The following is an 11,552-nucleotide window of genomic DNA, read 5'->3' as shown; positions in this document are numbered from 1 at the left end:
AGTATAATTTCTGTGTAACTGTGTTTTGTTTGGAGAAGAGCAGATACCGTCGGCTCTATTGATTTATGCATCAATGTCCATTAACTTTATTATGTCACATAAATTCCCTCTCACTGACTTCTGCTTTAAAGCCAGGGGATCCAATAAATCTAGTTCGAACAGAAATTATACAGCACTGTCCACAACCTCCACCACGTTGCTCTGAAGCATCATTGGTATGACATCGCCTTTCTTTCATTGGAATTGGAAGGCTACTGCAGACCATAATTAAGGTTGCTTTCATCTGGGAGGATAGTTTTCATTTCTACTGCACTTATCCTCTTTTCTTTTTGGTATTGGGGGGTTATTCTTTTGTGATCTTGTATTTTATATAGGTTAAGAAGCTTGAGGAGCTTGGGATCGGGAGACCTTCGTCATATGCAACCACATTGAAGGTTTTACAAGTAACCGACTCGTGCAACAGTCTGATTATAATACTTTCATAATATTTATCTTCTACTATATTCTGATTTGCTAAGATATGTGTTTTGGTCTTCAGGTCGTTGGTTTGCTGAGATATATGGTATTCAAACACAGTATCACAATCACCTCGCGCAGAACATGATTCAGTCAATTTAAACAACGAAAAGAAGCGAGGATGAGGCCTAAAACTCCACTTTAATTATAGGAAATTTATGAAGTAAATTTGACAGGATGAAAAGACAGGGCAGCATGGAAGGCGAAACCATCAATCTTAAACTATAGCATCCTCCAGGGTAGTGATGCATTGCCTAGATAGGAGAAGACAAGGTCTCTTGATGATATGTACTGTTTGTCTATACGCCAAGTTAAACTTCATAAACACCCTAATATATATAGGGAGTAATCTAAGTCAAATATTACAGTGAGTTGGATTTTAAAGGAATTAATAAGTAAATACCTTAATGGATATAGGGAGTAATCTAAGTCAACTATTATAGTGAGTTGGATTTTAAATGGATAAATAATGATTACCAAATATGTTATAAACAAAAGAAATTGATTTGCTTAATTGTTTAAAAATGCAAGTAAGGCTCTAACTAATGTCTATGAAGTTTAGTTTTGAGAGAAAATGCACGAACAAATGAAATTGATCCTTAGGAGTATGATGGTGAAGAAATACCTATTCAATAATTAAATTACTAAGAAAATGTTCTTATTAGCTAAATGTAGTTTAAGACCATTCCAAACATAGCTAACAAAACCACACACATAACCCTAACCATTAGTAGCCATGCAATAAACTAAATTAGCATCATTAAGATCTTAATATGTTATTGATTAATTGATTGGCTTAGAACAATACCCACCATAATGCCTAACTAAGAATTAATTCTAAATTAATTTCAATTAAAAATTAGCAAGGCCTCATAATGTAACTATACAATTGTTAATGCCAAGAACATCCAATAATTCAACACAACCATGCATTAAATCAATTAATACAAAAGGCAAGCAACAATTCCAACAACTAATTAACTCAACAACAAGTATCCTCAATCAAAACATCAAAGGCATCTAATTAAACATCTTAAGTGCAACATTACAACTTCACTAATTCAACTATGGAAAGAGAAGTTACGAGTAAAAAAAAAACTAACAGAAACTAGAGTCTAGAATCTCTAGCCATTGAAGTCCATGAACTTAGGCTTCATCCATCTTTCTCCTATAAATCAGGTGCCTTTAGAGCCACACTACATCACTACTTCAAATCTAACTCTAAAAGTGCATAACAGTTCAACTATTGATAGAAGAAGATGAAGAACTCGCTTGATGATAATGGAAGAGAATGGCTGAATCAAGATAGAGGTTATTGTGGGAACAGATGGAAGAGTGTCTTTATCGACTTGACTATAGAGGGAGTGATGATGTAGAATCTCAGAGAGGGAGTGGAAGATGAAGTTGAGAATCGGAGTGAGTGCGTGATAGAGAGACTGAGGATATTGAATGAGTGACCTTGAATCAACTGAAATTGAATGTGAGTTCCAAAATTGAAAATGGAATGTCCTAAGTGAAAATAGTGAAAATGCGTGAATATTGGGGAGCATGTTGTTACATCCTGTGTCAAAAAAACTTAGGAAGAGTTCTAAGTATATAAATGGATGCACTTCATAACCTACTAAGCTAGCTTTTTAGAGAGTAATAGTCCTGTGATAAAGTGGTATTAAAGATAAATCTGGGTTTGCCCAGTAGGTAGGCCACTCATGATGGAAGTGTCATAGATTGATCGGGAGAGCTGTTATATCCTATCTTGGAAGGACTTTAGAGAGGATCCTAAGTATATAAGCAAGCGCATTGTATACCCTATTAAACTAGCTTTATGAGAAGAGATTAATGACTCTGTGATAATGTGCGGTGATTATTAAAGATGAGAAGAGGTGAGTTAGTGAATGCAATTACTAGAGAAACTTAAAAGAAAATGCGTTTGTGGATTAGAGTGTGTAACATGAAGTGATCCATGAATCTCAAATTTAATGTGGTGAGCATAGTGTGTTTTGCAAAAACCAAAATGAATGAATTATTTGTTTATTTTTTAGATATGAAAATTTATGGGGAAAAAAGACTAAAAGTAAATGGAGAAAAAAATTAGGAAAGATCAATTAAGAAAGTGGGGAAAAGATAAGAGAAATAAATTTATCAATTTATCCTCTTGCTTTTTCTCTTTTTCATATACCTAACTGCACATAAAATAATAAAATCAATAAAAAATATAATTTATGAAATTAAAAATAACGTGTAATAAAATCTAGAAAAATATGTAATAAAATCTATAAATTATTTAAGGTTGCATTTGGATATGTGAATTTGGGTTGGAAATTTGGATTTAAATCTCATATTTAAAATCTCACATTTAAAATTCATGAATTCTAAATTTTTTGTTTGGATCTCAAATAAAATTCCAAAATTCAAATTATACATTTGAATTCAACGGCAACTTGGACGACGTCGATGGTTTGATCTTAGTCAAAGTTGAAGGTCCAATCTAAATTAGGGGTAGTGGCCCACTCTTAGTTGACTCTGGCTATCTGAAGCCAGACAATGTCAGTGGTTCAATCTCAATTGAAGAGGTAGCTCAATCTCAATCGACATTGGCAACACAATCTCAAACAATGCTTATGAATTAACACGAGACAATTACCGTAGTTTGAAGGCTGTGGATTAGACTTGGATGACGACACTAGACCATCCCTTGTTAATAGTGGGATTTGGCACTTGATGACAAAGGTGAACGGATCGAAGATGGTGATCATGTACCAGTCTCGGACTGCGATAGCAAGAAAGTTTCAGCCAGCACTAGCTGTTTATTCTAGGTTGGCTCTAACTATCAGGTCTTGGTCAAAGTCGATTGTGCGGTCTCAACCATTACTAGAAGTCTAGTGTTGATCAGCGTTAGCGATTTGGTCCTAGTTAGCTTTAGCCCTTTGGTCTTAGTCAAAGCTAGCCCTCTGATCCCAATTGGCATTGGTGGTTCGGTCTCGATCATAGCTGGCTGCCCATTTCTAGTCTGCTCCAGTCATCTATCCCAATCAAAATCAATCATCCAATCCTGGTAAAAGCTGACTATTAGATCCCAATCATAACCAGCAATCTAATCTAGGTTTGCTCTGACCCTCTGATCCCAGTCGACATTAGTTGTCTAGTGCCAATCACAGCTAAGGGTCTGGTCTTAGTCGGCTTCAACCTTTCAATCCCAGTTAATGTTGGTCATGCAGTCTTGGTAATGACAGGCTGTCCAGTCCTATCGATGCTAGCGATCAAGTCTTGGTTGCATCGGTGGCCTGATCTAGGTCAAAGATTACGGTCCAATCCTAGTTGGTGATGTCCGTATGATCCTGATCAAAGTCGATAGTCAAATCCTGGCCAGCGTCGATGGTCCAGTCGTTGTCAATGTCAACCATGAGGTCTCAGTCGACGTTGACAATCCGATCTCAGTTTACAATGGTGATTCAGTCTCAATAGTTGTTAGCCGAAGGCAACCATGTCCAAGTCGATAAGGTAGTAAAGTCGATGAATGAATGCAAAGGAAGAGATGAGCTTCTATTAAAATTTGAAATAATAGGAGTTATAAATGAGTTGAAATTACAAAAAGATGGAGGTAGGATTTGGATTTAGTTTTGAGTCAAATTCAAATCCACATGCATCCAAATACAACATAAAAGCATTTCCTTGCCATCTAATCACAAATATTACCCAATTATTTCAAAATATACTAAAAAAAGTACAAAAAAACCAGACATGGGCGATAAAAGTATGGAAAATATGTGAATTATCACTTGATTGTGTTAGAAATGGCAATTAAGGAACACTTATAGCTTAATAGTGCATTAGCAATTGAAGAATTGCTTTGGAATATTAAATATGATGTTGGTAAAATACTAAAATTTCAGCAACAAACCCATAAATGTATCAGCTTTTTTAAGTAGAAATTTATATACAAGACATACTATAAGGCCAAACCCTGCATGAGAATATATCAGGACAAGGATACCTATTAAAACATCCAAGCGTATGACCTGGATGATAACTTATATATAAATATATACATATATTATTGACTCACCCAAGCCATGCCCACCACATGAATAAGGAAAAGCAAGTATAATATAATATTAGATTAATTGAATTCAGCAGCTGTCGATAATAAGATGCTTATGTCTTCGCAACTCAGTAAATAGAATTAAGTAAATTAGAAATTCACATCATCATGTTCACTATACCTCACAGCACTACAATTCAATTTGAATAGTTCGTTTGAAGATGCATATCATTAACTGAATACTGAAGGAAATATGTGATTCACAGAGCTGGAAGCTATTGCCAAGAACAGTACCAGCCTGAAAAGTGTTTAATAATTACTAGTAATAAAATTATATTTTTAACAATTAGTAGTTAATTAATACTATCTTTAAAAAGTTTCTTAATTATTTATTTAAAAATTTTCGATTCATAGGATGAAGGCAGTGTAGCTTAAATATTTCTGGGAATTTTTTTGGTCGTATGATATATTTTCTTTTCAATTTTATTGTTTATTTCATGAAAAAAATATTATTTTGTGCACTGGATATAATTATCTCTTACACCATTATAAAACAACATCAACAATGAAATCCGTTGTCTGGTTTTCATGAAAAGAGAATAACGCTTGTTTGTTTAAAATAAAAAAATAAGTTACTTATAACTTAGAAATTTTATAAAAAAATAGATATTGTTTTTATATTTGGTAACAATAATAGAAAATATTAATATTTAATTATTTTTAAATTTTGTGATATGTACATGAATCTCTATTTATAAAAAAATTATTATTTAATTATTTTAAATTTTATAATATTTTTATGTATCTCCATATTTTTATGATATTTTTTATTGTATTAGATTATTTTAAAATATTATTTAAAATAACTTTTTACCATAGTTAGGAATCTAATTTTTTAACATTTTTTTATTTTTAAAAATTTAAACAAATATCATAAAATTGCATGAAATATATTATTCTCAAAACACAAGTGATTTTATTATGAAAAAATTATGTTTAATTTAGGGGAAGGTTTTGGAAGGGAAAAAATTCCCTCCCTCTACCTTATCAAATAAGAGCCTTGTCCTATTCAGATAAGGGGTGGGCCCTTCTTTTGTTTGGTAAGGTGGAAGGGAGTAAAAATTTTCCTCCGCTTTTCTCTTTTTGAATCAAACACTATCTAAAACATGAAGAAAAAGGTGATGTTAAAAAAGAAAGTTGCATATTTTGAGTTTAAACAGATTAATGCAATCCCAAACTTCTATTTCATTTACCAAGTGCTCTTGATTAGATTGATGTTGTATAAATAATGTTAACTTTAATTGTCATTTTAATTGTAAGGGCTTTATTGTCAAAATCTACAAGACAAGAGCGTGGGATTTAAACTTTTAATGATAAAGATGATTGTATGTAATGACTACAATTTAAAAAAAAATTTATGTATTTTAACCTTACCATATATATAAGTTAGCACACTCATTTAATCCATAACAATTTACTCTTCATTTTTATAATAGTATGCTTATAATTTAATTTTACAATTTGTTATATACAACCCAAATTTTTGGTTAAAAAAAACCCAAATTTTTTAAAGTTAACCGCTAATCTTCCCCACCATTAAAATTTAATTACTTAATTATTTTTGAATTTGTTGAAAAATTAAATAAGTTCAATTGATTTTACTTTCCCCTGCGCAAAACGCAGTTCCGTTGCCGGGAATCGAACCCGGGTCTCCTGGGTGAAAGCCAGACATCCTAACCGCTGGACGACAACGGAGCTTTCGATATGACTTACACTAATCATTACTAAAACTGTGGTCATCTGGACAGCATTTTCCCGATCCCGCCGTGACGAGAACGCTGTTCTTTCAAGGAATCACTCTCTGCCAACGGATCTCGCCGCCAATCACAAACGTTTGGATTGGCGTGTTCTCTGAAATGGAAGCCCTGGCTGAGCTTGAGCGACTTCAAATTCAACTTTTGCATCGGATAGCAGAACTAGAGCTTTCCTATCTGCCCCAACACCACCCTATTTCATCGTCAAAACCAAACGCCCTTCCCGCCAATGACACCGAAGTTGAAACTGAAGCTCGCCTATCCGCTCTTTTGCTCTCCAACGGTGTTGACGACTTCTCCTTCAAGTGGGTTCCTTCCGATTTCTACGATTGGCCTCTTGAAGTCAGACGTGATGCCCTTGGCGCCGCTTCTATCGATCATCTTTGCAAAAGCATTGTTTTGGTAAATTAAATTAATATCCCATTTACATTTTTCCCATTTCGAGTTTTTTTGGTTGAATATGTGCATCTTGTATCTTTTCGAGGAGGATTCAAATGGTAATGTAGTTTGAGCCAATGCTACAGTCAAAACATTGAGGAGTATGTTGGCGGATAACTTGTAAATGAATATGTAAGCATTCTTTAAGTCTTTAAGTCCTTAAGTCTCTTGGTCAATCGCTAAACCCAGTGGACTAAAAGTTGGTTTAAAATGAGATAAGCATTGAAAGGTGGCAGTCTCATCTGTCTTGTGTGTTTAGGTCCTGACTCCTGAGGCAGAGGACTAGAAGGTTATAGGCTGTTATACATGACAATGAGTAACAATGTCATTAATAAGTAGAACTTAAGACTTGCTAAACACCCTTTAGTTATGAAATGCCTGTTTCATAGTTGTTATTCCTTTCAGGTTAATACTCAAGCCCAGTCCGACGTTATAGACTGTAGAGATCGCAACAATTCAAAGTACTATGTTCTTATTGTTCAGGTATACTGTTTTTTCATTCCCCCAATTCTCTGATTTTTCACTCTCTGACCTATCTTATCAATCTTATGGGTTGCAACTTTCAAATCGTTGCAGTACACTGCTCGGTTTAATGCTGAAGCTGTTAAAAATTTTCTGTACTCGCTCAACAATGGGAAAATAGCAAAAAAGAAATTTAACTGTAAGTTGTTCACTGTAACAACCTACGCACACAAGTAAAGTAGATACGTATAATTTGTGTGAACATACTTGTTTGCATCTTCAAGTTTAGATCCACAATTGGTTAATCATCATCCTGTGCATTAGTCCTATGATTTGAAAGGATAACTGGAACGAAATAACCTATTTGGAAGAAATCTTAGCAAATCTTACTGTGGCATGAAAGGAGCATGAAAAGACAGAACAATATGTTCAACTTCCAAAATGGCAAGAAAAAAAGTAATTCAGTATCTATATTGAGATCATGGATTGTGTGCATCAGTTGTTGTCATATGACATTTTCCAAGTAGGGTGGTCGTAAAGTCAATAAAAAAGTTCCCATTTTTAACATGGATCTTCTCTGCTCTATCCAAAAAAATTATGGTTTTCTCTAATACTTCATGATATTTTTGTGCACAAAAAGGACTTATTCTATTTCTACATAAGATGGGGATAGGTAATCTCTTGACCACGTAATGAAAAATTTATATCACAATCGAATTAGCTTATGTATGATGGAAATTTTAGAACATTAACTGGGTTTGACGTCTAGTCTAGCTGATATTTTCTTATTTTGAGTATTGCTTTTGTTTTGAACTAAAAGAATATTCTCCATATGACCTTTTCACTAGTTTCTAAATGTTCACTTAATTTTCACGTCTAGTTATAAGCACCTATCTTTCCTTGTTACTCATCCTGTCTTAAATGCTTTTAAATGTATAATTTACGGAGAAGTCTTTTGATATTTTCTGCCTTCTTCTTTTTCACTTGACATGTAGTAGTGTCCTATAGAAGTAACGTATTCCTATGGTTATCATTAATTACACAGTGAGGCTTGCACCAGAAGAGACATCAACCGGTTTAACTGGTTTTGTGCACAATGCAGTCACTTGTATTGGCATGAAGACAGACATTCCGGTAAATTAGTCTTCATCCATGCAGTTAAATGCTTCTTTTTTGTAACCAAATTTTTACTTTTCGCTGCACGTATTTTATCTATGCGTATGCATTGACAATTGACGGAACCTTTGATGGGTTACTGACGAAAGATAAAATCTAGAACGGCAATTCTTGAATTTCTCGCTTTTCACTCTTTGATGATATAGTCCTTCTTCACATGTGCCTTTGACAAAATTTTCCAGACATCTATTCAGTACTGTCTTTCCTGTCCGATGTATGTTTCATTGCCCTGCACTTGCTTACAGCTAATGTTGCTGAGAAGTATGACAGAGGATCCATTAATTTTTTATAATGTCCCCTGTGTAGGATATATGACAGCAACATCTATGTATGATTTGAAGCATTTAAGACTTTTTTCCAGCTGTTTGGCTGGTCCACAGTTCCAAATTGTCTTCTGTGGCTAAAGCGACCAGGGCATCATTTTTTGTTATCTTTCGAAGTGGAAATGGTGTCTCACTCACCATATTAATTATCTATGCGAGTCTTATTTCTGTTTAATCTCTTTCTTGTGCAAAAGTACAGGGAGGAATTAATTTTCTATGTGAATATTACTAAGTTGAAATTCTTTATTTCTTTTTTTCTTTTTTTCAACTCTGAACATTCATGTCTGAACTTGAACCGAATCCAACAGCAGAAGGGGATTCAACTCCTCATCATTGATGAGTTGAACCAGGGAGGTGGGTTCAAGGACCCAAAAACAGTTGAAAATTTTCCTGTATCTTGCTTTTGGATGCAAAAATAAATACATTTTCTTTTCTTATTTGGCAGCATGATGTCTTGTTTATAAATGGGGAGGCGTCCACACTTTTCTTTATTGATTGAATAAATAAATTCTTTCAGGTGATCTTGGATGAAGCCATTGTTAAACTGACTCCAGGCTTTTTCTGGTTGGGTGGTGGCGAGGTTTATCTGAAGCTGGGGATCAGGACATCTCAGTTAATTAAATTTATCAACCCATTCATTGTCAGTTGTAGCGATAATTGATTTCGTTCAAAATGATGTAGTGCAATACACCATAAATATGCATGTTTCAGCAAGATGGTTCGAAGGCGAAGTGCTGTTGACAACTCCATCGGTGATATGACGAGATTTGGGTTGCGATATCCGCAACAGAAATGTGATATGCTTTTCAGAGCAGGATTTATAATTTTCTCATCCTTAAATTTTTTTTGGAGATTAGAAATGCTAGTGGCATCGCTGCTTCACACTTTAACTTGTATTCGTTGTGTTGTTAACATCATTGGATGATTGGCAAAATTTAACTTCTTGTTGGAATTTAATTATGGTTGTTTGATATTGTTGGGAATTGTGCCTTAGAGCCAATCATTGTACTGTACACATTATTATTTAATAAATTTTTTTTGTTATCATATCAATGGCATGTTTACTATGATGACCATATTCTTGTACAAACTGTAATAATTATCCTAAATGTCCCTGGTCGGTCATTTATGAGGAATCATAGATGAAATAAGATTAGTATGACTTTAATGAATTATAGAGATTTAAATCAAAGTTATAGGCACTTAAAAGAGTACAAGGTGCTGGACTAAATTGTTATGAGAAAACTGCATGGTACAAGTTATAAACTTATCTCATATATAACCACATCACTAAATCCTTTGACCTGAGATCATCATGAATTCCTGCATGATGACCACTGAACTTTGACTTAGTCAAAAGTTACCTTTGATCGGGTGATCATAAAGGTTATGATTGAATTTAGTGATATTCATGCAGAAAAATACAAGTGGTCAAGATATAATTTGTCCCTCACATTAAGTGAGAGATATTACTGGGCTTCTCAATGAGTAAGATTGAGAAAATATATGACCGTACCGTAATGAAAAGGGTTTTTCCATTGCTACAGTCAGTCCACTAGAGATCAAGAAAGTAATGGTTAAGTAAAGGAGAATGGCAATTTCATATTTCATATTTGATTGAATATCGCATGAAAAAATGAATGTGATATGGTTACATGATAGGTTACATCGGATCATTGATCTTCATATGAATTAGATCATTGTAATGTTTTACTAGAGGCCACTTATGACTTGTGGGCTAATAACGTAATTAGCTTATTATCAATTTTATATGGGCCTATAGGGCTACCCACAAGAACAGGCCAGCTGGAATTATAATGTCCAAGTTCATTGAATTTGAAATATATCTAGATTCAATAAATGTAATATAGGGTGAATGAATTGTATATATTTAAATATTTATTTGATAAATATTTATATATATTTATATGAAATATAAAATTTAAAATATAATTTTGTATATATATATATATTTGAAATATATTTTTGTGTGTGTGTGTATTTGTGATATATATATATATATATATATGAATATGTATATGATATATAAAATTAAATATAATATATATATATTTGAAATATATGTGTGTGTGTGTGTGTGTATATATATATATTACATTACATTATATTATATTGTGTTAGTTTTGAATTTAATTTTATATCATAAATTAAATTTAATAACTAACATGATATGAAATAATATCATATTAGTTTTATAGTTTGAATTATAAGATAAATTTAAGTTAGATATGATATTATAAATTTTATTTATGAGATAAATTTAATCTAATTTTTGGTTAGTTCTTCAAAAGGAAGGCAAAAATACTAATTTATATATAATAGATACAAGGGGACGTGCAAAATGAGAGAGTTAGAAAACTTTCGACGACCAAATATTTTGAAAGCCACGAAACAATCTAGAGAAAGGAAAACCAACATTTAAAGAAAAATGAATATTGGAAGCACTAGCACGCTATTCGAGTTAGAGAGCTGTTCGTGTGGATACTGGTAGAAGGAGTAGATTTACGTTGTTAACTCTTGAAGAGAATGCACGTGAAGCATGAAAAAAAGGTAAATGTTCTTTTCACCTTAACTTAAACAACTTCATTCGGTCCATATTAGGATAGAAAATTTAAAATTTTAATCTTCTACTACACCTCCCCGTCCAACAGATATTTTGCAACAGATAATTTGGGGGACGGTTCAAAAATAGCAATAAATAGATACTATTTTTCTTGTGTTAGAGTTTACCATACAGAGTTTGTGGGTAAGGCAGCATTATAT

At 33.1% G+C, this 11,552-nt stretch overlaps 1 protein-coding gene and 1 non-coding gene across 2 annotated transcripts; one reads left to right on the top strand and one right to left on the bottom strand.

Moving 5' to 3' along the window:
* Positions 1-6,238: 6,238 nt before the first annotated feature.
* On the bottom strand, positions 6,239-6,310 carry TRNAE-UUC (transfer RNA glutamic acid (anticodon UUC)). The gene has a single exon. It is a non-coding gene; the product is annotated as a tRNA-Glu (tRNA).
* Positions 6,311-6,361: 51 nt separating this feature from the next.
* On the top strand, positions 6,362-9,815 carry LOC129322927 (uncharacterized). The gene is made up of 5 exons (XM_054969397.1): positions 6,362-6,771; positions 7,213-7,290; positions 7,384-7,468; positions 8,315-8,403; positions 9,286-9,815. The coding sequence occupies exons 1-5, from the start codon at positions 6,472-6,474 to the stop codon at positions 9,427-9,429; spliced, it is 696 nt and encodes a 231-aa protein (XP_054825372.1). The 5' UTR covers positions 6,362-6,471; the 3' UTR covers positions 9,430-9,815.
* The last annotated feature ends 1,737 nt before the right edge of the window (positions 9,816-11,552 follow it).

The sequence above is a fragment of the Prosopis cineraria genome, unplaced genomic scaffold (genome assembly GCF_029017545.1).
Source record: "Prosopis cineraria cultivar Desert tree isolate PC_DT_omini unplaced genomic scaffold, ASM2901754v1 PC10, whole genome shotgun sequence".
NCBI classification, from domain to species: Eukaryota; Viridiplantae; Streptophyta; class Magnoliopsida; order Fabales; family Fabaceae; genus Prosopis; species Prosopis cineraria.
Note: the sequence above shows the minus strand (reverse complement) of the source record. Positions and strands in the feature narration are given on the sequence as shown.